Source organism: Ursus americanus, chromosome 26, assembly GCF_024610735.1.
Source record: "Ursus americanus isolate L20-20 chromosome 26, mUrsAme1.1.p, whole genome shotgun sequence".
NCBI classification, from domain to species: domain Eukaryota; kingdom Metazoa; phylum Chordata; class Mammalia; order Carnivora; family Ursidae; genus Ursus; species Ursus americanus.
In genome coordinates, this window is record NC_142152.1 from 11,287,207 (window position 1) to 11,314,395 (window position 27,189).

Genomic DNA, 27,189 nt, shown 5'->3' on the forward strand with positions numbered 1-27,189 from the left:
AGCAGCAGGGGTTAAGTGGGAACAAACTTTTTTTTCTCTAGGACCCCAGGACGCTATCAGCCTGGCTTATTTTTTTCCCCCCAGGAAGGACTAAAAATATGATATAGTTTCCTCATTTTGGTTTAGAGCTGAGTCTAATGTAGCAAGAAGGAATAAGAAAGCACCGTAACAGGCCACTGAAAATCTCTGGATCTATCACCAGGCTGGCTTTCCCCCCTTTTCTGTGCCGTTTGCCTTCACAGGTGAAATGTACAGCATTTTTGCTGACTAGCATGGTAGCCACTTGCCACATGTGGCTGTTGAGCACTTGGAATGTAGCTGGTCCATATTTAAATGTGCTATAAATGTAAAATATACACTATACAAACAAGTTTAAACAAAATAGCTCCTTAATCATTCTGAAATGTTGATTACATATTAAAATGATAATATTTCAGGGTTTGGACACAATAAGTATATTTTAAAAATTAATTCCACCTGTTTCTTTTTACTGTGGCCACCAGAAATTTTAAAATTACATTTGTGGCTTGCATTATATTTATCTTGGATTTTGCTATTATAAAGTTTATTTCAATATGTGGAGGATTTGGAGTGTTTAAATATGTTTCTTATGCTCAGTAAAATTTTAAATTTATAGTCAGTTTATAATTATTATGTACTTACTGTAAAAATTATAAGGTAAAATTAAAAAGAAGATAAATGACCCAAAATTCACCAAGAGAGGAATTTGCAGATTTAAAGTAGGAGGTTCCCAAATGTGCTTATTCTCTGCCTCCATTTCCGGGACTCATTTCAGGTTCATATGCAGAGCTAAATCAGAATGGTAAGAAGAAACCCATTACCTTCCATACTTGATTTCTGCGGGGTAGGCTCCATCAGTTTGCTTTGGGCTTTAAGGGAGAAAGAAGTCCCAGTTTTATGGTAACTTGAGGGGACAGGGAAGAGGTTCATGGTACCTTCTCTTCTAACATTTAAAAAGAGAAGAAGAGGGGCACCTGGCTGGCTCAGTAGAACATGAGACTCTTGGTCTCAGGGTCATGAGTTGAAGCCCCATGTTAAGTGTAGAGATTACTCAAATAAAATAAAATTTAAGAAAAAAAGGGAGGGGGGCACCTGGCTCAGTCAGTTTAGTGTCCGACTGTTGATTTTGGCCCAGGTTGTGATCTCAGGGTCATGAGACAGAGCCCTGCATGGGTCTCCGTGCTGGGCGTGGAGCCTGCTTAAGATTCTCCCTCTGCCTCTCCCCAGCCCTCCCTGTGCGTGCTTCCGTGTGTGCACACACACACACACACTCTCTCTCACTCAAAAAAAAAAAAAAAAAAAGATAAGAAAAAGAAAAGAGAAGGCGCTCCTGGGTTGGCTCAGTTGGTTGTGTCTGCCTTTGGTGCAGGTCGTGGTCTCTGCGTCCAGGGAGCCAGCCCCACATCCAGCTTCCTGCTCAGGAGGGAGTCTGTTTTTCTCTCTCTCTCCCTCTGTCCCCACTGTTCATTCTCTCTCTCTCACTCCCAAATAAATAAATAAAATCTTTAAAAAAAAAGAGAGAGAGAGAGAAGAGGAGAAAGTGCGTGTTTCCTGCACAATCACTCTGTCCTTTCAAAACCTCGTTAAGATGGTGCTGGTTTGAGTTGTGCAAACCCAAGTGCCACTCTAAATCTTCTGCCAGAAGGCAGGCTGACTTAGTATTCCAAAAACCGAGTTTGGTTGGTTTTGGCAGCAGCTTGGCAGGTGTGCATGATGTCTGGCGTCTGCCGCAGTGGCCGTGGAAGGGTGGAAATGCCGCATAAGCGCTCCTGTCAGGTGCAGATGGCAGGTGGCACAGAAGGATGCGGAGACTTGTCCGGAAAACTGCTGGGCTCTGGAGTTTGATTTTTTTTTTTTTTTTAAGATTTTATTTATTTATTCAACAGAGATAGAGACAGCCAGCGAGAGAGGGAACACAAGCAGGGGGAGTGGGAGAGGAAGAAGCAGGCTCATAGCGGAAGAGCCTGATGTGGGGCTTGATCCCATAACGCCAGGATCACGCCCTGAGCCGAAGGCAGACGCTCAACCGCTGTGTCACCCAGGCGCCCCTAGAGTTTGATGTTTTCAATCTGCAAACGAATCTAAAGGAAAAGCTTATTTCCCTAGCATTCTGGTTACAGGGACAAATGTGGAGCTCTGACAGGCCCGAGTTTTATTATAGACTCTGTCCCGAATTACATATGTCGTTGCACCTCAGTCTCCTCAACTGTAAAGTGGGAATGATAATGCTGACTACCTCCTAGAAATCTTATGAGGACTCAGTATGATCGTGTGAAGGGCTTAGCGTAGGTACTTGGCACCTGGTCCGTACTTGGTAAACGTGCACTGTAATGATTGCCTTACTTCCTTGTTGAAGACTTGCACGTGAGGAAACCCGTGTGTGAATGAAGAGGCTGCAGGAAGGGAGGGATCTGCCCCGGGAGAAGCTGAACCAGTGCTTCAGTGTTTCCCCCAAATGGAGGGCTAATTTGGGCCCACACAGATCATGAAGTCCCTTTGAGAAGGCTGGAGGTCCTGAGGGGTTTGGGTCATCTTCCCCAGACCACTGGCGTTCAGGATGGTTCTTGAAAGCCTGATAAGAAGGGCCAGTCCTGGGAGTCTGTTACTCAGAGGAAGTCCCAAGCAAAACTGGAAGCAAATCCAGGATCAGCCTTGGAGTGCCTGGGTCTCGCCTTGGCCCCTTGAACGATCAAGTGATTGCAGGTGCACAGCCCTCTCCATCAATTCTCAAGTCCTCCACAGGCCATGCCTGCTGTCCTAAGGCCAGGAATCAGAGCTAGAATAGCCTGTATTGGGGGAGGGGGGCCAAGTTCAGTAAGTGTGCCCATGCCGGTACAGTATCCTTACCACTGAATTTGTGTTGCAAGGACTCTTGAGCAGATGCCTGCCTCTAACAGACAAGGCTCAGTGTATATACCACATCCAGAAGGAAGAGCGTACTGCTGTCCCCAGTCAACTGCAAGTTTTGTGTAAAGATTTTTTAAATCTTTTTGTTTAAGATTTTCAAGATGCTTATTCTTTGTCTTTTTCTCCGTTTTAGACTTTCTCCTTAGTTCTCTATTTCCCTACCTACTGACACCCCATGTTACCTCTTTACCACCTTTCCGCTCTCCTTCCTCCCCAACACTCACATCACCAAAAATATTCATAAGAATACATTTCCTGCTGGCTTGTGTATCCTCAATTTATATTGATTAACTTTTGACCAAATACTCTAGGGGTTTTGATCTGGATAACCTAAAGAAGTTGAAGAAAAAGATAGTGGGACTCATCAATGCCTTTGGCTAGCATTAATGTAGCTAAATAGCCTTGGGGCTGTAGGTATTGATCCTGCCAGGAGGCCTTTTGAAGATAGGGGCTTGCCTAGATCACTGAGAGATTGAACTTCCCTCTCAACCTATAGTTGTGATTTGTTATATTGCAGGGAGAAAATATCAGATACACAAAAAGACTGGAAATTCTTTGAGGTGAGTCATTTACATTTTGGGGCTTTTCTCTTTCATATGAAACATGAAGTATACCAATAACCAATAGCTATTTCTCAGGCACTTGTTTTTAGTGAATATCTTCTTAAAAGGATGCTAATAAACTGTATGCCATATCTTTAATTTTTGGTCTCGTTTTCCTCCTGCAAAGGTGAGTACATGTGTGATTTTCTACAGCTTTTCAGGAATGTGGAGAAATGGGGTCATCTGGGTTTGCATCTGATTAGGAGTGTTATATAGACAGGTGGGGGTTTTTACTGTCACAGCCACGGGTCGTGATTCTTGTCTGTTTTCTGTCGTAGTCCTTTTATACTTTCTGTACGTATGTAGCTTGGATTGTCTTCCGACGTCAACACTTCACAGAGATTGAGGAAGAAATAGGGAGGCTCTTTCGTACCGATATGTTCAACATTCCTCGGAGGAAGCGCGAGGATGAAGACTCAGGGGGGGAAAAGAAACGCATGACTTTTGTGCAATTCAGGTATGACCTTTTGACTTTCCAAAGCTCAGGGACATTTCTAGAAAGCAGGATGATGTAATCTAAATGTCCCCTCTCCCCACCCCAGGCAAATGATGGCAAAACGCCCAGCGATTAAAAAAGCCATTAACATGCGCTCTCCAGTTATGTCTACTCTGCTGCCATCTCTCAGAGAAAAAGCTCAGAATGTCTTTGAGAAAAAGAATCATCAAAGAGGCATCAAACTCCCAGCACAGATGCAAGAGCACCTGGAAAGTCTGGACTCTGTGCCCATGCCAACGTAAGTGGCCCAAGGAGAGAGAAAAGAGCCTCCGGTCATGTCCTAGGTTGGGCCAGGAGGCTTAGGGGCTCAGAGACCGCGCCTCGTCCAGAAAGTTGAACAAAAATGAGAGCCACCTTCTTATCCACCCCTCTCCTCTCCACCTTCCTTTCCCAGGCAGCTCTTGGTACACCCAGCTAGACTAGAAAATATTGCTAGAAAGTTATGCTACACTTCAAATAGCTCTAATTTGGAAGAGGGAGTAGCTGACTTTGTAAGGCTGAGGTTTCTCCATTAGAAGAACCATCTCTCGGAAATGTGGGAAGGTTACTGTGGGCTGAGTTCTTGGACCCATACTTAAGACCACAAAGGGGGTTCATGGAAACAGGGAAAACTTTAAAAAATATATATATATGTGTGTGTGTGTGTGTGTGTGTAGCTTTGGTGTACACACACACACACACACACGCAAGCACAGACACAACCATACACCTTATTCTTTGGCCTCACTGCTTCAGCTATACCAATAATTTCTTTTCACAGAGTTGGCATCTTGGGGGAGCCTCGATGTCTGTTCAACCCCCATACCCTTCTCCCACTTGAACCAGAGGAAAACACAAAACCGGCTGGGAGACATTCTTCCCTGATAGAAAGAAATAACGTGAAGATCCAGGATACACCGAACTTAGTCATGAGAACACTGTCCTCTCAAACAACATTCCCTAAATAAGCGGGTACATTCCATTTCTGTAATTAAGTCCCTGTATTTGAAGTAAACTACTTTGACTTAATCACTTTATATAGGACTAATATTTATTATTATTAAACTTTTTAAATTGTTCAAATTATTTTGTTAAAAGTTCAACAGTAGGCAATTAAAGAATCTCAAAAAGCTCTTGAAAAGCTCGCTTTCCTGTATTTACTAGTTTGCTGTCTTATTTACTTCCTTGGCTTCTCTGACTGTTCAGAGTAATATATTAGGACATTTGGCCAGTGTTCTAGTGGACTAGTGAAGAAACATCCTGTGTATTTGTTCCTAAGTTCGTTTTTACTGTATGAGTAAAAGTTTACAGTTTACAAAGCAACAGACTTGAATGAGTAGCCTTTGATGTTTTTTAAGCAGGTGAATTGTTAAAGATTACTAAAGGTTTTTTTGGTTTTGTTTTGTTTTGTTTTTAAATATTTGGCAATTAAGTGATGAAAAGGTGAGCTACCAACTGGGAGAAAATATGGGCAAAACTCATAACTAATAGAGGACTTGAATGCAAAATATACAAAGAACTCTTAAAAATTAACAATAAGAAAAGCATCCAATGAAAAAATGGGCAAAAACCTTATATAAGGAGACACCTTACTGGGGTGCCTGTGTGGCTCAGTCGTTAAGCGTCTGCCTTCGGCCCAGGGCATGATCCCAGAGTCCTGGGATCGAGCCCCACATTGGGCTCCCTGCTGTGCTGGGAGCCTGCTTCTTCCTCTCCCACTCCCCCTGCTGTGTTCCCTCTCTCGCTGGCTGTGTTTCTCTCTGTCAAATAAATAAATAAAATCTTAAAAAAAAAAAAAGACACCTTACCAAAGAAAATATACACACAACAAATAAGCATATGAAGAGATGTCCACAATCATTAGGGAAGGCAAATTTAAAAAGTTATGAGATACCACTACACACCTATTAGCTGGTGAGGTTGCAGAGCAAAGGAACTCTTATTCACTGCTGGGGGAATAAAAATGAGGCAGCCACCTTAGAAGATGATTTAGAAATTTCTTTATGTTTCTTACTTTTAAGTTTCTTAAAATTCATATGAAAATGTAAGAGATCCAGATAAGTAAAACAATCTTGCAAAAGAACAAAGTTGGAAAACTAACAAATTCAGGTTTCAAAATTGAACTCAAAAGGGATCATAGACCTAAATGTAAGAGCTAAAGTTAGAAAAGTCTTAGAAGAAAATGTTGGAGTAAATCTTGATGATCTTGGGTTAGGCATTGGTTTCTTAAATATGAATGACCGAAACACATAAGCAACCAAAGAAAAAAATTGATAAATTGGATTTCATCAAAATTAATAACTTTTGTACTCCAAAGGACACTACCAAGAAAATGAGCATGTGCACTCCAATATTTATAGCAGCAATGTCCACAATAGCCAAACTATGGAAAGAGCCCAGATGTCCATCGACAGATGAATGGATATAGAAGATGTGGTATATATACAATGGAATATTATGCAGCCATCAAAAATGAAACCTTGCCATTTGCAATGACTTGGATGGAACTAGAGGGTATTATGCTAAGCAAAATAAGTCAATCAGAGAAAGACAATTATCATATCTCACTTATATGTGGAATTTAAGAAACAAAACAGAGGATCATAGGGAAAGAGAGGAAAAAATGAAACAAGATGAAACCAGAGAGCGAGAAAAACCATAAGAGACTCTTAATCTCTGGAAACAAACCGAGGGTTGCTGGAGTGGAGAGGGGTGGGAGGGATGGGGAGGCTGGGTGATGGACATTGGGGAGGGTGTGTGCTGTGGTGAGCACCATGTATTGTGTAAGACTGATGAATCAGAGAACTGTACCCCTGAAAGGAATAATACATTATATGTTAATTTTAAAAAATGAGGGTGATAGTTGTTCAACTCTGAATATACTGAAAACAAATTTTACACTATAATGGTGAGTTGTATGCCATATTTATATCTCATACTTATAAGTGAAAACAATTCACAGAATGGGAGAAAATATTTGCAATTCATATATGTAATACAGATCTGGTATTCAGAATATATAATGAATTCTTACAACTCCACAATAAAAAATAAGTACTCTAATTTTTATAAAGTTTTTATTTTAATCACTCAGTGTTCATCATGAGCCTTGCACTCCTTAATATCCGTCACCCATTTCACCCATCCCCCCATCTCCCTGCCCTCTGGTAACCATCAGTTCTCTATAAAATAGAACTACCCTGTTTCTTGGTTTGTTTCTCTCTCTTTCTCTTTTTTTCCCCTTCACTCATTTGTTTCTTAAATTCCACATGTGAGTGAAATCATATGGTATTTGTCTTTCTCTGACAGTTCACTTAGCATTATACTCTCTAGATCCATCCATGTCATTGCAAATGGTAAGATTTTGTTCTTTTTATGGCTGAGTAATATTCCATTATGTATATACACCACACCTTCTATATCCATTCATCAATCAATGGACACTTGGGCTGATTCCATATCTTGGCTATTGTAAATAATGCTGCTATAAACATGGGGGTGCCTGTGTCCCTTTGAATTAGTGTTTTTGTATTCTTTATACCCAGTAGTGTGATTGCTGGATCATAGGGTAGTTCTCGTTTTAACTTTTTGCGCCACCCACTGGGGCTGCACCAGTTTGCATTCCCACCACCAGTGTAAGAGGGTTCCTTTTTCTAGCCAACATCTGTCGTTTCTTGTGTTGATTTTAGCCATTTTGACATGTGTGAGGTGATATTTCATTGTAGTTTTGATTTGCTTTTCCCTAATGATGAGTGATGATGAGCATCCTTTCATGTGTCTGTTGGCCATCTGGATGTCTTCTTTGGAGAAATGTCTGTTTGTGTCTTCTGCCTGTTTTTAAATTGGATTATTTGTTTTTTGGGGTATTAAGTTGTATAAGTTCTTTCTATATTTTAGATCCTAATGCTCTATTGGATATGTCATTTGCAAATATCTTCTTCCGTTCCATAAGTTGCCTTTTAGTTTTGTTATTTCCTTTGCTGTGCAGAGATTTTTATTTTTATTTTATTTTTTAAAGATTTTATTTATTTATTTGAGATAGAGTTGGGGGAGGGGCAGAGGGAGAAGCAGACTCCTCACTGAGCAGGAAGCCTGATTTGGGGCTCCATTCCAGGACCCTGGAATCATGACCTGAGCTGAAGTCAGATGCTTAACTAACTGAGCCACCCAGGTGCTCCAAAGATTTTTATTTTGATGTAGTCCCAATGGTTTATTTTTCCTTTTGTTTCCCTTGCCTCAAGAAAATAATTTCTGTGGCCTATGTCAGAGAAATTACTCCTATGTTCTCTTCTAAGATATTTATGGTTTCAGGTCTCATATTTAGATCTTTAATCTATTTTGAATTTGTGTATGATGTAAGAAAATGGTCTTCCTTCCTCCCTCCCTTCCTCCCCCTTTCCTTCTTTTGTTCCTTCCTTCCTTCCTTCCTTCCTTCCTTCCTTCCTTCCTTCCTTCCTTCCTTCCTTCCTTCCTTTCTCTTTCTTTCTCTCTTCTTCCCTCTCTCCTTCCTTCCTTCCTTCCTTCCTTCCTTCCTTCCTTCCTTCCTTCCTATCTTGGAGGTAGCTGTCCAGTTTTCCCAACACCATTTGTTAAAGAGACTGTCTTTTTCCCATTGGATATTTTCTTACTCCTTTGTCGAAGATTAATTGACCATATAACTGCGGGTTTATTTCTGGGTTTTCTATTCTGTTCTATTGATGTGTGTGTCTGTTTTTGTGTCAGTACCATACTGTTTTGACCACTGCAGCTTTGTAATATAACTGGAAGTCCAGAATTGTGATGCCTCCAGCTTTGCTTTTCTTCATCAAGATTGCTTTGGCTCTTTGGGGTCTCTTCTGGCTCCATACAAATTTTAGGATTGTTTGTTCTAGCTCTGTGAAAAATGCTGTTGGTATTTTGATGGGGATTACATTAAATGTGTAGATTGCTTTAGGTAGTATAGACATTTTCACAATATTTTTTCCTCTGATCCATGAGCATGGAATGTCTTTCCAATTCTTTGTCTCTTCTTCAGTTTCTTTCATGAATGTTTTATAGTTTTCGGAGTACAGGTCTTTCACCTCTTTGGTTAGGTTTATTCCTAGGTATCTTATTATTTTTGGTGCTATTGTAAATGGAATTGCTTTCTACATTTCTCCTGTTGCTGCTCCATTATTGGTATATAGAAATGCAACGGAGTTCTGTAGATTAATTTTGTATCCTGTAAGTTTACTGAATTCATCTATCAGTTCTAGCAGTGTTTTGGTAGAGTCTTCTGGGTTTTCTATATATAGTATCATGTCATCTGCAAATAGTGAAAGTTTTACTTCTTGCTGATTTGGATGCCTTTTACTTGCTCTTGTTGTCTGACTACTGTGGCTGGGGCTTTCAGTGCTGTGTTGAATGAAAGTGATGAGGGTGGACATCCTTGTCTTCTTCCTGATCTTGGGGAAAAGGTTCTCAGTTTTTCCCCATTGAGGTTGATGTTAGCTGTGGGTTTTCATATATGGCCTTTATTATGTTGAAATATGTTCCCTCTAAACCTACTTTGTTGAGGGTTTTTGTCATGAGTGGATCTTGTACTTTGTCAAATTCTTTTTCTGCATCTATTGAAATGATCGTGTGGTTATTATTCTTTCTCTGTTATTCATGCGATATGTCACCTTGATTGATTTACGAATATTGGACCACCTTTGCAGCCCAGAAATAACCATCACTTGATCATGGTGAATGACTTTTTAAATGTATTGTTGGGTTTGGTTTGCTGGTATTTTGTTGAAGATTTATGCATCTGTGTTCATCAGGGATATTGGCCTGCAGTTCGTGTGTGTGTGTGTGTGTGTGTGTGTGTGTCTTTATCTGGTTTTAGTATCAGGGTAATGCTGGCCTCATAGAAGGAATTTGTAAGTTTTCCTTCCTCTTCCATTGTTTTGGAATAGTTTGAGAATAGGTATTAACTCTTCTTTAAATGTTTGGTAGAATTTGCCTGTGAAGCCATCTGGTCCTGGACTTTGTTTGTTGAGTTTTTTGATCACTGATTCAATTTTTTTTTTTACGGGTAATCAGTCTGTTCAAATATTGTATTTCTTCCTGTTTCAGTTTTTATGTTTCAGGTTTTATGTTTCTAGGGTTTTATCCATTTCTTCTAGATTGTCCAGTTTGTTGGCATATAGTGTTTCATAATATTCTCTTATAATTGTTTGTATTTCTATGGTGTTGGTTGTTATTTCTTTCTTACTTGTGATTTTATTTATTTGAGTTCTTTTTTTTCTTCATAAGTCTGGCTAGAGGTTTATCAATTTTTTTTTAAAGATTTTATTTATTTATGTGACAGAGAGACAGCCAGCGAAAGAGGGAACACAGCAGGGGAGTGGGAGAGGAAGAAGCAGGCTCCCAGTAGAGGAGCCCGATGTAGGGCTTGATCCCATAACGCCAGGATCACGCCCTGAGCCGAAGGCAGACACTTAACGACTGCACTACCCAGGCGCCCCAACAATTTTTGATTTTTTTTTTTCAAAGAAACAGCTCCTGGTTTCATTGATCTGTTTTATTGTTTTATTTTTTAAGTTTCTATATCATTTACTTCTGTCCTAATCTTTATTATTTCCTTCCTTCTGCTGGTTTTAAGTTTTGTTTGTTCTTTTTCTAGCTCCATTCGGTGTAAGTTTAGGTGGTTTATTTGAGCTTTTTCTTGCTTTTTGAGGTAGGCCTGTATGGCTGTAAACATCCCTCTTAGAACTGCTTTTGCTGCATCCCAAAAGTTTTGAACTGTTGTGTTTTCATTTGTTTCCATGTTGTTTTTAATTTAATTTATTAATTTTTGTTATTAATTTAAATTTCCTGTTTTATCATTCATTGTTTAGTAGCACATTATTTAACCTCTATGTATTTGTGATCTTTCCAGATTTTTTCTTGTGGTTGACTTCTATTTTCATAGTGTTATAGTCAGAAAAGATACATGGTATGACCACAATCTTTTTGAATTTGTTGTGGCTTGTTTTGTGGCTTAATATGTGATCTGTTCTGGAGAATGTTCCATATGCACTTGAAAAGAATATGTATTCTGCTGTTTTAGCATGGAATATTCTGAATATGTCTGTTAAATCCATCTGGTCCAGTGTGTCATTCAAAGCCATTGTTTCCTTGTTGATTTTCTGTTCAGATGCTCTGTTCATTGATGTAAGTAGGGTGTTTAAGTCTACTACCACTGTATTACTATTGATTAGTTCCTTTATGTTTGTTTTTATTTTATTTTTTTTAAGTTTTTTATTTATTCAAGAGAGAGTGCAGGATAGAGAGCCTGAAGGGGGGTAGTGGGAGAGGGAGAGGGAGAAGCAGACTCCCAGCTGAGCAGGGAGTCCAACGCAGGGCTTGATCCCCAGACCCTGAGATCATGACCTGAGCCAAAGGCAGATGCTTAACTGACTGAGCCACCCAGGCGCCCCTGTTTTTAACTGTTTTATGTATTTGGGTGCTCCCATGTTAGATGCATAAATATTTACAATTGTTATATCTTCTTGTTGGATTGTCCCCTTTACTATTATGTAGTGTCCTTCTTTGTCTCTTCTTATAGTCTTTGTTTTAAAGTCTATTTTGGGGGCACTTGGGTGGCTCAGTCAGTTAAGCATCTGACTCTTGATTTTGGCTCAGATCGTGATCTCGGGGTTGTGAGATTGAGCCCTGCCTTGGGCTCCATGCCAGCAGGGAGTCTGCTTGGATTCTCTCTCTCCCTCTGCCTCTCCCCACCTCAAGTAAATAAATAAATCTTTAAAAAAGTAAAGTCTATTTTTGTCTGATAGAGGTATTGGTATTCCAGCTTTCTTTTGACAAACTTGCATGATAAATGTTTCTCCATCCCCTCACTTTCTTTTTTTTTTTTTTACAATTTTATTTATTTATTTATTTGACAGAGAAAGGGAGAGAGTAGCATAGAGAGAGGGAGAAGCAGACTCCCTGCTGAGCAGGAAGCCTGATGCAGGACTCGATCCCAGGACCCCAGGATCATGACCTGAGCTGAAGGCAGATGTTCAACTGACTGAGCCACCCAGGCGCCCCCATCCCCTCACTTTCAATCTGTAGGTGTCTTAAGGGCTAAAATGAGCCTCTTGTAGGCAACAAATAGATGGGTCTTGTTTTGTTTTGTTTTTTCATCCATTCTGTCACCTTATGTCTTTTGATTGGAGCATTTAGTCCATTTAATTCAAAGTAATTATTGATAGATGTGTATTTATTGCCATTTTATTACTTGTTTTTTTTTCTGAAGATTTTCTCTGATCTTTTCTTTCTTTCATGGTATACTGGTTTTCTTTAGTGATATATTTGGATTTCTCTTTATTCTTTGCATATTTATTAGTGGGTTTTGATTTGTGGTTACCATCAGGTTTATATATAACACCTTCTGCTATATAACGGTCTGAATTAAGTTGATGGTCATTTAAGTTTGAACCCATTTTTTTTTTTTTAGGATTTTATTTATTTATTTGACAGAGACAGCCAGCGAGAGAGGGAACACAAGCAGGGGGAGTGGGAGAGGAAGAAGCAGGCTCCCAGCAGAGGAGCCCGATGTGGGGCTCCATCCCAGAACGCTGGGACCACGCCCTGAGCCGAAGGCAGACGCTTAACAACTGCGCCACCCAGGCGCCCCTGAACCCATTCTTTATTCCTCTCCTCCCCATGTTTTAGGTGTCTGATATCATACTTTACATCTTTTATTTTATGAGTTTCTTGACTGATTTTTTTACAGAAATATCCATTTTTACTGCTTTTGTGTTTCCTACCTTCGTACTGTCATTTTTGGTCTTTCCTTTCCACTCAGAGTCCCCTTTAATATTTCTTGCAGGGCTGGTTGAACTCCTTTAGTTTTTGTCTGTCTGGGAAGCTATTTATCTCTCCTATTCTGAATGATAGCCTTGCTGGATAAGTATTTTTGGCTGCTGGTTTTTCCCATTCATCACTTTGAATATATCATACCTCCTTTCTGGCTTGGAAATTTTTTGCTGAAAAATCTGCTCATAGCCTTATGGGCTGCTGGTTTTTCCCATTCATCACTTTGAATATATCATACCTCCTTTCTGGCTTGGAAAGTTTTGCTGAAAAATCTGCTCATGGCCTTATGGGGTTTCCTTTGTATATAACTGTCTTCTTTTGTCTTGCTGCTTTTAACATTTTTTCTTTATCAGTATATTTTGCCATTTTAATTACTATATGTCTTGGTGTGGTTCTGCTCTTGTTGATTTTCTTGAGAGTTCTCTGTGCTTCCTGGATCCAGATATCTGATTCCTTCCCCAGATTTGGGAAGTTTTCAACTATTATTTCTTCAAATAAATTATTTGTCCTCTTTTCTTTTTCTTCTTCTTCTGGGACTCCTATAATATGAATGTTATTACATTTAATGGAGTCACTGTTTTCCCCAAGTCTGTTCTTGTTTTGCATAATTCTTTTTTCTGTCTTTTGTTCAGCTTGACTTTCCATTACTCTGTCTTCTAGGTCATTAATTCATTCCTCTGCTTCTTTCAGCCTGCTGTTCATTCTATCAAGCGTGTTTCTCAAATAATCAAATTTTTAAATGGCCAAAGAATCTGAATAGCTATTATTCCAAGGAAGATAAAAATTGGCCGTAAGCACATGAAAAAAATGCTCAACATCGTTAGTCATTACAGAAATGCAAATCAAAACCACAATGAAATACCACCTCATACCCACTAGGATGGCTATGAACAAAAGACAAGAACAAGTGTTGATGTGGGTGCAGAGTAATCAGAACCTTCACCACGTTGCTGGGGGAATGTAAAATGATGTAGCCACTTTGGAAAAAAGTTTGTCAGTTCCTCAAAAAGTTGAGTATAGAATACCCTATGACCTAGCAATTCCACTTTTAGACACATACCCCAGAGAACTGAAAACATATGTTTACACAAACATTTGTACACAAATGTTCATAGAAACGTTGTTCATAATAGATAAAAAATGGAACAACCCAAACGTCCAACAGTTGATGGATGGATAAAAAGGTGGTATAGCCATACAATAGAATATATGCAGCCATCAAAAAGAATGAAGTACTAATTTATGCTACAATGCGAATAAAGCTTAAAAACATTATGCTAAATGAAAGAAGCCAGACACAAGAGGCCACATCTTCTATGATCCAATTGTATGAAATGTCCAGAATAGGGAAATCCATAAAGATAAGGTAGATTAGTGCTTGCCAGAGGCTGAGAGGAAGAAGGAATAGGGTGTGACTGCTAACAGGTACAGAATTTGATTTTGGGGGTGATAAAAATGTGCATTAGATAGTACTAATGGTTACATGTTGTGACTATACTATCACTGAATTGCACACTTTAAAAGAGTAAATTTCATAGTAAGTAATTTTTTTAAAAAAAGGAAATTCTGAGCAACTGCGGCATGATGACTAAATGTAATGTAGTATCCTGGAAAGGATCCTGAACTAGAAAAAGGACATTAGGAAGAAATAAGGAAATCTTAATAAAGTATGGGTTGTAGTTAATAGTAATGTATCAATACTGGTTCTTTAATTGTGGCAAATGTACTGTACTAATGTAAAATGGTGATAATGGGGGAAATTGGGTGTAAGGTATACAGGAATTCTCGATATTATCTTTGCAGTTTTTCTTTACATTTAAAATTGTCCTAAAATAAAAAGTCGATTAAAAAAAATGTTCAGCAGATACTTATGTAGTAATCTGATATGTGGACATAGAGCTGGACAACATGCAGTCCTCTGTGCAAGTTGCTCTCTGGGCATAAGGGAAGGATAAGACAAACACAGGTTTAAAAAGGACACTAGTTGTCATAAATCAGGAAAAACAATGCAGGGGTGCCTGGGTGGCTCAGTTGGTGAGGCATCTGCCTTCAACTCAGGTCATGACCTAGGGTCGTGGGATAGAACCCTGCATGGGGCTCCCTGCTCAGCAGGGAGTCTGCTTCTCCCTCTGCCCCTCCCCCTGCTTGTGCTCTCTCTCTCTTTCTCAAATAAATACATAAATCTTGGAGGGAAAAAAAGAAAACAATGCAGTGGGGCTTAAGGGAGGAAGCCTACCAGGTTGAGGGAGTGAGAGATGGGCATGGAGATGGTTCTTGAAGAGGGAAGGGGTCTGGGTAGGCAGAGATGGGATGGAGCATACCAGGGAATGCTTCTAGGGTTTCTCACAGGGTTCAGACCTGGAAACCCAGGGGAGCCAGGAGGCCTCATGCAGTTGACCTGGAACATGGGGTTGGCTCAGGAATAGTGAGGGATTCTCCTTTAGACAGGAAAGAAGGGGTCTTATTGCTTAACCTTCAGCTGGTGAAGACTGAAAAAGTCTTTTCTGTTTAGTCTTTAAGACTGTCTACTCCAGGGTCCTAGAGCATCTGAACCGTCACTGTTGTAGGATTCAGCCTGCCCCACCCTGTCATCCTATTTCAGACTTGTTATATGGCATTCTGACCTCCCAGCTAATTTTTTTACCAAGAAAGAAAAATAAATTTGACTCCTCCAGGCCCATTTTCATTCACCTCTCCCGCCTCCAAACAAGTTTCAGGTTGCAGAAAGTCAGCGATTTCAGGGAACTGAGCGCCCAGCGTGAACTGGCCACTGTTATATGTGCAGATGGTCTGCAGAGCCGTCTGTGTCTGACAGCAGGCCCCTACAGTTGTTCTCTGCCTCTGAGTTCAGGCACATGCTGCTGGCTCTCCCTCTGGGGGCAATGCTTGAGGCAATCTAGGTGAGCCATGCCAAGGGACTTGGTGTCCGAGACCACTTCCTTTGCACCTTGGCCTTCCTCCTCCTCCTTGTACAGAATGATTTGTTCTCATCTCCTTTACTTATCCTGCCTCTAACCCAGCTGCCCAAGCAGAACCAAAGGAGAATGCCCTGGGGCCGAGGGCCTCAGCCCTCACCCTGCAAATTCAGGCCACACTGAAATCTACACAGAGTGGCCACCCAAGCCTAGGACCTTTGCAGGGGTCACCTCTCCTGCCCTCACTGGCCAGTATCAGAACATCAAAGCTATTTAGAATCAAAGTTTTAAGTCTGTTTGTGGATGCCCCATATCAACCCATACTTCTTAGAAGTACTTTTTTTAAAAAATTGAATTAGCCAACATATAATACATCATTAGTTTCAGATGTAGAATTCAGTAATTCATCTGTTGTGTCTAACACCGTGCTCATCACATCATGTGCCCTCCCCAATGCCCATCACCCAATTACCCCATCCCCCACCCACCTCCCCTCCAGCAACCCTCAGTTTGTTTCCTATAGTTGAGTCTCTCATGGTTTGTCTCCCTCTCTGATTTCTTTCCATTCTGTTTTCCCTCCCTTCCCCTACGATCCTCTGCACTATTTTTTTATATTCCACATATGAGTGAAACCATATGATAATTATCTTTCTCTGATTGACTTATTTTGCTGAGCATAATACCTTCCAGTTCCATCCACATCGATGTAAATGATAAGTATTTATCCTTTCTGATGGCCAAGTAATATCCCATTGTGTGTGTGTATACATACATACATACATACCACATCTTTTTTACCCATTCATCTGTCGATGGACATCTGGGCTCTTTCCATAGTTTGGCTCTTGTGGACATTGCTGCTATGAACATTGGGGTGCAGGTGCCCCTTCAGATCATTACATTTGTATCTTTGGGGTAAATACCTAGTAGTGCAATTGCTGGGTCATAGGCTAGCTCTATTTTTAACTTCTTGAGGAAGCTCCATGCTGTTTACAGATTGGCTGTACCAGCTTGCAGTCCTACCAACAGTGTAAGAGGGTTCCCCTTTCTCTGCATCCTCGCCAACATTTGTTGTTTCCTGACTTGTTAATTTTAGCCATTCTGACCAGTGTGAGGTGGTTTCTCATTGTGGTTTTGATTTGTATTTCCCTGATGCCGAGTGATGTGGAGCATTTTTTCATGTGTCTGTTGGCCATTTGTATATCTTCTTTGGAAAAATGTCTGTTCATGTCTTCTACCCATTTATTGACTAGAGTATTTGGTTTTTTGGGTGTTGAGTTTGATATGTTCTTTATAGATCTTGGATACTAGCCCTTTATCTGATAGGTCATTTGCAAATATCTTCTCCATTCTATAGGTTGCCTTTTAGTTTTGTTGACTCTTTACTGTGCAAAAGCCTGGGCTGCGAGAGTGGTTCAACATTCACAAATCAATCAACGTGATACATCACATTAATAAAAGAAAGGGCAACAACCATATGATCCTCTCAATTGATGCAGAAAAAGCATTTGACAAAATACAGCATCCTTTCTTTATTGAAACTCTCCACAGTGTAGGGATAAAGGGAGCATACCTCAATATCATAAAAGCCATCTACGAAAAGCCCACAGCGAATGTCATTCTCGATGGGGAAAAACTGAGAGCTTTTCCTCTAAGGTCAGGAACACAACAAGGATATCCACTCTCACCACTGTTGTTCAACATAGTACTAGAAGTCCTGGCCTCAGCAGTCAGACAACAAAAAGAAATAAAAGGCATTCAAATTGTCAAAGAAGAAGTCAAAGTCTCACTCTTCGCAGATGACATGACTCTTTATGTGGAAAACCCAAAAAACTCCATCTCCAAAGTGCTAGAACTCATACAGAAATTCAGCAACGTGGCAGGATATGAAATCAATGCACAGAAATAAGTTACATTTCTTTCTTTTTTTTTTTTTAAAGATTTTATTTATTTATTTGACAGAGATAGAGACAGCCAGCGAGAGAGGGAACACAAGCAGGGGGAGTGGGAGAGGAAGAAGCAGGCTCCCAGCGGAAGAGCCTGACGTGGGGCTCAATCCCAGAACGTCGGGATCACGCCCTGAGCCGAAGGCAGACGCTTAACGACTGAGCCACCCAGGCACCCCAGAAATAAGTTACATTTCTATATGCTAACAATGAGACAGAAGAAAGAGAAAATAAGGAATTGGGGGCTTCTGGGTGGCTCAGTGGTAAGGATCTGCCTTTGACTCAGGTCATGATCCCAGGGTCCTAGGATTGAGCCCCGCATCGGGCTCCCTGCTTGGTGGAGACTCGGCTGTCTCCCTCTGCTCCTCCTCCCACCCCCTGCTCATGCTCTCTCTCTCTCTCAAATAAATAAATAAATCTTTAAAAAAAAAAGGAAATTAAGAAATCGATCCCATTTACAATTGCACCAAAAGCCGTAGATACCTAGGGATAAACCTAACCAAAGAGGTAAAGGATCCATGCTCTAAAAACTACAGAACACCTATGAAAGAAATTAAGACACAAGGAAATGGAAAAACATTCCATGCTCATGGATTGGAAGAATAAATATTGTTAAAATGTCTATGCTACCCAGAGCAATCTACACATTCAGTGCAATCCCTATAAAAATACCATTGACATTTTTCACAGAGCTGGAACAAATAATCCTAAAATTTGTATGGAACCAGAAAAGACCCCAAATAGCCAGAGGAATGTTGAAAAAGAAAACCAAAGCTGGTGGCATCACAATCCCGGACTTCAAGCTCTATTACAAAGCTGTAATCATCAAGACAGTGTGGTACTGGGACAAAAACAGACACATAGATCAATGGAACAGAATAGAGAGCCCAGAAATGGACCCACAACTGTATGCTCACTGATTTTTGACAAAGCAAGAAAGAATATCCAATGGAAAAAAAGACAATCTCTTCAACGAGTGGCACTGGGAAAATTGTGTGCAAATATGTACAAACAAAAAGGGGGTCATACAGCGAGCTGTAGTCTGTACCCTTCCTCCTTCCTATGGTAATGCATGGTGAACATTCTCCTACAGCAGCTAATACTCATCTAAAATACGATTTTTTTAAAAGATTTTATTTATTTATTTGACAGAGATAGAGACAGCCAGCGAGAGAGGGAACTCAGGCAGGGGGAGTGGGAGAGGAAGAAGCAGGCTCATAGCGGAGGAGCCTGATGTGGGGCTCGATCCCAGATCGCTGGGATCACGCCCTGAGCTGAAGGCAGGCGCTTAACCGCTGTGCCACCCAGGCGCCCCCTAAAATACGATTTTAATTGCCCTGTAGTATTCTATGGTATGAATTTGCCACAACGTCCTCGCCCAATCCCCTACCTTATTTTACACACACATTGTCACTCAAACTGATGGTTGTTTTCTTAGGATAAATCCTGGCTAATGGTATTGCTGTATCAAAGAGCACACTCATCCTGAAAACCTTATTATGGCCAAATCTTTTCCCGGAAGGCTAGCTCCAAAGCACACGAGCTCCATCTGTGTATAGAATCCTCACTTTCTCACCTGGGCATTATCGTTTCCTTGAATCATTGCACGTGCTATGGTAGTGAAAAATAGAATTGTGCGTTCATTCTAATTTATACTCCAAATAACAGGAGGGATGACTACCTCTGCACATTGGTCATTTGTGCTTCTCTTTTCCTGATTTATCACAGAAATAATATGATGTATGGAATGTTTTGTTTCCTGGATTAAATGCATTACCCAACCCAAGGAAATAAATTGTGGCATCATAGATAATACAAGTAACAGCACCTTGTCATAAATGCTGGATAAAGGCAAATGGTCTCTGGCTGTTTGTTCTTAATTGATAAAATTCATTTGCCCATATTTTAGCTCAGAATCTCAAAACGCTGCCCAGATCCCAGTTAAACTTGTTAAAATACTTTTTAGGTAGTTGTTACAGGAGTTTTATCTGCCTCAGCAACTCCTGACCCACCAATCTCATCTCCAGCCTGGTGGTGGTGCCAGTAAAAACAGTCTGAACTCAAGTACCTGGTGATTAGCCTATTCGTATATTTTGCTTATTTTTCTATTAACAGACTCTATATTATCTTTTTTTTATTGATTTGTCATTCTTTGAAGAAATTGCAAATGTTCCTATGAGGAAAACAAGTTACAGAAAAGCTGATTATAACATGAGCCCATGTGTGTAAAACACACATATAGTTATAGAAGGTCTGGAACGAAATAACTAAATTATTAACAATTCTGCCTGGGGGCGCCAGGGTGGCTCATTAGAGTAAGTGTCTGCCTTCGGCTCAGGTCATGATCCCGGGGTCCTGGGATCGAACGTCGCGTTGGGCTCCCTGCTCAGCTGGGAGTCTGCTTCTCCCCCTTCCTTTGCCCCTGCTCCTGCTCTCTCTCTCTCTCAAATAAATAAATAAATAAAATCTTAAAAAAAAAATTCTGCCCAAGAGGTAGGATTTTGAATGATTTTTCTCTAAACATTTTTGCTTACATGTATGTTCTTTTTTTTTTTTTTACAATAGATTGAAAATATGGTGTCCCTGATTTCTTGCATAGTGGTGATATCTAGCACCCACCCCATCTGGCGGCACACAGGAATCTCAGTGTTTATGAGCAAAAGACGTGAGTAGGTAATCTGCCACAAAAGGAGAAATACAAATGGCCAATATGAAGAGGTCTTCATTCTCACTACTAACTGAAAGTATAAATTAGAACATACGATTCCATTTTTACCTATGGACTTGGCAAAGATTCCAAGAAATGATGTCTAATGTTGGCAAGTGGGTGGAGAAGTAGGCATTCTTCTACACTGAAGGGGAAATATACTCTGGTGTGGGTTCTGGAAGTCAATTCGGCAGTAACGTATTACTTTTTGAACGTATTTCTATATTCGTATATTCGTTTAGGGCTGACTCAGATATCTGGCTCCTTCCCGTCAGTCTGTGATGGTCTTGTCCATTATTGATTAAAGACTTACTGAGGGGTGCAACTATATCATTTCATCCAGCCCTCTGACCAGATAGATGCTTCAGAAGTGCTTTGGAGGGTGATTATGGTAATGATTAAATAAATAATTTATCATGCTGAATTTACAAGCAGTCGTCGGTGGACCGATAGCCTACTCAGTGCTCAGTGCCTTGCTAGAAGAATAAGGTGAGGTTGCTGTTCTCAGAGCTGAACTAGAGTCAGGACAAAGCTCAAGAACAGAACGGGGAAGCTTGCAGGTAAGCCCAGTTGTGAAGTGGAAACTTAAGGGCTCAGCAATGAGCCACCTCATAATCATCCATGCAGAAGCAGTGGGGACCCGGGTAGGAGGAGCTCACGTCTCATTTCTGGTGCTCACTCCGTCCTCCCCCTGCACCCACGCTTGGATGAACGCTTACCACTGAGCACAGCTGGTGCATCTGAGTGTGCCCTGTCTCCCTGGCAGCGTGAGCCCTTGCAGAGTGCACCCCCAGGGAAACCCAGGTGGTTGAGGAGGGAAAATTTCTCCATATAGAAATAGTCCAGGTGATCGATGTAGAAGGAATGACAGAATTAGAAACTTACCATTTTCTAAAACCTTAATGGAATAGTGGGTCTAGGCATTGATTGCCGGTGGCAGCTAACATCATCAGGGACATCTTCTCATTAAATGCCCCCAGTGAGAATATGAAACTCCTGCCAAGAAAACCAAAAAACAAACAAACAAAAAAACAAAAACAAAAACCCAAAGCAGATCGGGCCTCTAATCTAACATTTGACTTATGGCAAGTGGGGAGAGGAACATGTTAAATAACACTACAAGAATTCAGTCAGAAAAACTCAAAATGGGGGGAACTCTTCAGAAAAACTCACCTTCTTCTTCAACAAGTAACAAGGGGGAAGATGGGTGGGAAAAGGAACCTTTAGGTTAAAAAAGAGACTTAAAAGCCATATCTGTCGAACACAATACATGGACCTTGCTTGGATCCTGATTTAAACCAACCAATTATTTTAATATAGATATCATATGTATATGATGTAATCAGGGAAATTTACTACTAGGGGATATCTGATATTAGGAATTATCAGTAAATTTATCAGGCATAATAATGTTACTGTGGTTTTGTAAGTCCTCCCCCACCTCACCACCCCACTCTTTAGAGACACAAACTTCAATATTTACAGAAGGAAGAAGCCAAAAAGGCTGGCGATGGAAAGGGAGGTGAGAAAACATGAGTCAGCATGAGCTCTCCTAAACCACCAGATGTGCCCGCAGGTTGACTGGGGAGTGTCCCGGCCTCTTCCCGGCCTTTCCCTGTGCAGCCGGCGCAGACTAAAGCATGCGGTGGGGATGTTAAACAAACAAAACAGACCCTCAAGTAAAAACGGGAACAAGATGCAATAAAGCCATCAAGTGCAGACAACTGGAATCCACTTCAGACTGAGCCAGACGCGCAGTCAGGCCTCGCGTGGATGCCCTGGGGGCTCAGAGCCACTTCCTGCTTCAGGGATCGTGTTCTTTCGTGTGGCTTCTCTGAGCCCACTGACTGGATAAATATGCTGGTGTCTCCCCCAACACTGTTGCTTAACGGGGGAATAATGATCTCCTTCTGCACACGCGCCGTGTTCCCTTCACACGCATCCCGTATCATGCCACGATAATCACACACTGAGGCAGATGTAAAAGGCACAAACAGAGCATTTGCTTGAAGACTCAGAGTCCTGTGTCATTGCGCACAAAGAATAAAGTGGGGCGGAGCCCCAACTGTCATCGCAGGACTCACACTGGCACATGTACCCATTAAAGAACAGTTGGGTGGGTTTTTAGAGCTAGTGTTTTTTTCCCCACGAGTTCTCACAGCAAACCAGGAAGAGTGGTAGTTAGAGATGCTGGCTTTTCAAGCCAGGACCCTGAGATACAGAGCTGCTGTTACCAGTCGAGGACTGTAAGTTTATCTGAGGAAATCATTCACTTATTGATTCACAACCAAATACTTACTGTGTACCTGCTGTGTTCGCTTCTGAAAACACTTCCATCACAAGGCAGACATGATCTGGGCCCTTCCACATGGCTGGAGCTTCTCCTGGCAGAGGGTGGAAGGAGAGGGAGATAGCAGGGACCAGATGGTTTGTGCTTTCTAGGCTGTAGCAGGAAGTTTGGATTTTATCTAATTGGATGGCAATCTGATGGAGGATTTTAGGCAAAGGAGTGACATGATCCAAATTATGTTTGAGAAGATTGTTCTGGCTACTGTGTGGAAGATGGGTTGGGGTGAGGGGTAGGGGGATGGAGAATGGAGACTGGAGGTCAATTAGAAGTTACAGAGGTGGCCCAGGACGGGGAAGGTAGAGAGTTGGACTAGGGATGGATTCTGGATAAGATAGCATTGGCAGGATTTGCTGATGGATTGGCTGTTGGGGATGAGAAAAGAGAGAGCAAGGAAACCTCTAAACTTTTTGGCCTGAGGAATTGGATGTTTGGTATTTCCATAAGGGAGAGTAGATGAAGAACAGGTTGAGGGAGAAATGTTCAATGCTATTTTGGACCGTTAAGTCTGAAATGTCGCTCTGTCATCCCTTTGGAGATGACTTGGCCTTTGGATAGAAAGATCTGGAGTTCTGGGGAGAGATCTGAAGTAAAAATACAGATTTGGGAGTAAATGGCTCCGGGATTGGTCAAGATGACCTAAGTAGAGTGAAGCTAGAGAAGAAAAGTCACCAGCTGTAGGGCACTCTACGTGTAAGAGGAACAGAGGAGGAGCAAACAAAATGTCGCAAATACCTTACGTGCTCCAACAGCTCAACTCAACTTCAGAATGTGCCACAAGCCAGTGAGGTAAGAAGAAAAACTTGAGAGGGAGAAGTCATGGCAGACAAGAGAAAAAAGTCTGTCATGAAGTAGGGAGTGGGCGGCTGGGTAGAAATGCTGCAGAGAGAACCCGTAAGACGACCATGGAGAGGTGACTGTCAGATTTGGGAACATAGAGATCAACTGTGTGGGCTCCAACTGTGTGCAGCCCTCTTGATGTCAGCCGAGTAGAGAAAGGTTGGTGAGAAAGTGGAGACCAAGCCTCTGGCCAATGCATGGTTTGCCGTGAAGGGAAAGAAAGAAATGGCGCGGTAGCTAGAGGAAGATGTAGGGTCAAGGCAGGAAGTGGAGTTTGAGTGTTGGGTTGTTTGGGGTTTGGGCTTTGGAGATAAGAGATAGCAGAACCATTCTGTATGCTGACAGAGCTGATCTTGTAGAGGGAGGAAAACTGACGATTCAGGAGGAATGGGGGATACTGGTAGGAGCTGAGAATTGAGGGATGGGAAGCACAGGAAAGAGGCATCTGTCATCTCAGGAGGGAAAGCAGAGGGTATGACATTCTTTCTCCAAGTTCTCCTGTGTCTCTGAGATGCCCAGAAGCCCCTGTGTGTGCAGCACTTGAGCAAGGCCCAGTCTCTGAATTGTCAATAGAAGAAACCAGGGAGCAAAAATTCTCAGCCCGGAGGAGTGCATAGCTAGTGATGGGCTTTCAGACACCACATAGGCGAGACATAGCTGGGCTGTGAAGAATGTCTTTTTGGTTTCCCTGCAGCCACGCTTTTTTGGGTGATCATCTACTCCATTTAGGTATAAGACCAGCCATGAAAATTGTATCATTTTTTCCCGTAGGATCCCTTAACCAAGTCATGGGTCCTGGAGCATTCGAAGTAACAGCACCTGAGCCCTGAGCCAGCCTCTCCTCTGTAGATTTTATATTGTGCCCTGGGGTTTATTTTAAGAATCAGTTTGGGATGCCTGGGTGGTTCAGTCTATTAGGTGTCCAACTCTTGGTTTCAGCTCAGGTTGTGATCTCGGGTGATGAGACGGTGCCCCGTGTGGGGTTCCGCACTCAGTGCGGAGTCTGCTTGAGATTCTCTCTCTCTCTGACCCTCGCACCTTGTGCTCACGCACTCGCTCTCTCTAAAACAAATAAATAAATCTAAAAAAAAAAAAAAAACTAAGTTCATTGCTCTTTTAAAGTAGACTCCCAGGGGTACCCGGGTTGCTCAGCTAAGCATCTGCCTTTGGCTCAGGTCATGATCCTGGAGTCCCAGGATCGAACCCTGCATCGGGGTCTGCACTCAGTGGGGAGCCTGCTTCTCCCTTTTCCCTCTGCCTGTCCCCCTACTCATGCTCTCTCTCTCTCTCAAATAAATAAATTAAAGAGTTGACTCCCAGGGGAAAGACTGTCTCTCCTAAAAATTTACTGTGATTACTTTCATGAGAAAACAAGAATATTTGTCCTGTCGTGGTTTCTTCTTTTTCTTTTGCTACAAGAAATCACAAAAAGAAATGTAATGCTTAATCATGAGAACTGAGTTTTGGTTTCTCAGGTTTATAATTTTTCTATAATTTTTCTATTTTTACATCTTTGTGTTGGTTATACCTTTTGTTTCTTTTTTAATTAAAACTTTTTTTTTTTACTTTGAAATAACGGCAGATTCACACGTAGTTGTAAGAAATTATGCAGAGGCGTCCTGTGAACTCTTTACCCGGTTTCTCCCGATGGTAACATCTTGCAAAGTTATAGTACAGTTTCACAGCCAGGATATTGATGTTGACCCAGCCAAGATACAGGACATGCCAATGCTCCAAGAATGCCTCATGTTGCACTTTGTAGCCACACATTTGTCTCCTGTCCCCACCCTGTTCTTAACCTCTGGTAACTAATCTGTTCTCCATTTCTATAATTTTGTCATACCAAGAATGTTATATACAGGGATACCTGGGTGGCTCAGTCAGTTGAGCGTCTGCCTTCAGCTCAGGTCATGATCCCGGGGTCCTGGGATCGAGTCCCGCTTTGGGATCCTTGCTCAGCGGGGAGCCTGCCTCTCCCTCTGCTTGCCTCTCTCACTCTCTCTCTGACGAATAAGTAAATACAGTCTTAAAAGAAAAAAAGAATGTTTTTGTTTTTGTTTTTTTTAATATTTTTTATTATGTTAGTCACCATACAGTACATCCCTGGTTTTTGATGTGAAGTTCGATGATTCATTAGTTGTGTATAACACCCAGTGCACCATGCAATACGTGCCCTCCTTATTACCCATCACCAGCCTATCCCATTCCCCCACCTCCCTCCCCTCTGAAGCCCTCAGTTTGTTTCTCAGAGTCCATAGTCTCTCATGCTTCACTCCCCCCTCTGACTACCCCCCCTTTCTTTATCCCTTTCTTCTACCGATCTTCCTAGTTCTTATGTTCCATAGATGAGAGAAACCATATGATAATTGGCTTTCTCTGCTTGACTTATTTCACTTAGCAAAGAAAAAAAAGAATGTTAAATACATTTTATAACTTTCTGGTTTTGGCTTTTTTCAGCTCAACACAATTTTCTGGGAATTCACCCAAGTTGCTGCATGTATTAATAATTCATTCCTTTTTATTGATGAGTAGTTTTCTGTGATGTGGATATAAGACAGTTTGTTTAATTTTTATTTTTTTTAAAGATTTTATTTATTTTAGAGAGAGCGGGGGTAGGAGCAGAGGAAGAGGGACAAGTCGACTCTGTGCTGAGGACAGAGCCCAACGTGCGGCTCAATCCCATGACCCTGAGATCATGACCTGAGCTGAAATCAGAGTCAGACGATTAACTGATGAAGCCACCCAGGCGCTCTAAACAGTTTCTTTCATTCATCCTTTGAAGGACATCTGGGTCATTTCCAGTTTGGAGGCTATTACTAATAAAGCTGCTACAAACATTCATGTACAGATTTTTGTGTGAACATATGTTTTCATTTCTCTGAGCTCATATCTTTAATGGTGAGTTGTAGGAGGTCTTTTCTGTGAATGAATAGTAAATAATCATTAATAAACAAAGACCATCTACTTTCTTCTTTGTCTCGTGATTGTTGTTAGCATGCTATTACCCTTCCTCTTCACAGCGTCCCAGTCTCTGAATCCTCTTGTGGTCTGCAAAAAAGATGAAACTTGGAAGAGTTACATTGTTTGTGGGTCAAGTGGAGCCTGAATTCTGGTATATGTTCTCAACTCCTGGCTTTTATATGAAAACCCTGCAATTCTTGGGGTGTCTGGGTGGCTCAGTTGGTTAAGTGTCTGCCTTCGGCTCAGGTCATGATCCCAGGATCCTGGGATTGAGCCCCACACCAGGCTCTCTGCTCAGTGGGGTGTCTGCTTCTCCCTCTCCCTCCTCCCCCTGCCCCCACTTGTGCTCTCTCTGCTCACTCTCTCTCTCTCAAATAAATAAATAAAATCTTCAAAAAAAACCCCAAAACAACCACTGCAATTCTTAAGATGTAGTTTATTTTTGCTCTTCTTTCCAGGATCCTGGACTATAGCAACCATGTTGGTTTCAAGTTGCTTGCTTAGGCAAGGCTCTGAGATGTGGTTGGGCATTCTTTCACATGAGTAGGCAATCAAAACAAAAGTCCTAACAGAAATGGAAGTACAGTTGACCCCTAGACCTACTTCAATCTGGACATAACATTTGAAATTAAGATAATGATTCATGAAACCATGGCTTATACA

General features: G+C 41.4%; 1 protein-coding gene across 2 annotated transcripts in view; it reads left to right on the forward strand.

The window, feature by feature from the left end:
• PPP1R36 (protein phosphatase 1 regulatory subunit 36) overlaps positions 1-21,423 on the forward strand; it is a 45,656-nt gene extending 24,233 nt beyond the window's left edge. The window contains exons 8-12 of one of the 2 annotated variants that reach the window (XM_045810478.2): positions 3,446-3,488; positions 3,809-3,987; positions 4,073-4,264; positions 4,787-4,977; positions 20,237-21,423. In XM_045810478.2, coding sequence (XP_045666434.1) covers positions 3,446-3,488; positions 3,809-3,987; positions 4,073-4,264; positions 4,787-4,973 — 601 coding nt within the window. In that variant the 3' untranslated portion in view covers positions 4,974-4,977; positions 20,237-21,423. Of the gene's footprint in view, positions 1-3,445; positions 3,489-3,808; positions 3,988-4,072; positions 4,265-4,786; positions 5,804-20,236 lie in introns of those variants that run through there. The other variant, XM_045810477.2, reaches the window with a different exon arrangement.
• The last annotated feature ends 5,766 nt before the right edge of the window (positions 21,424-27,189 follow it).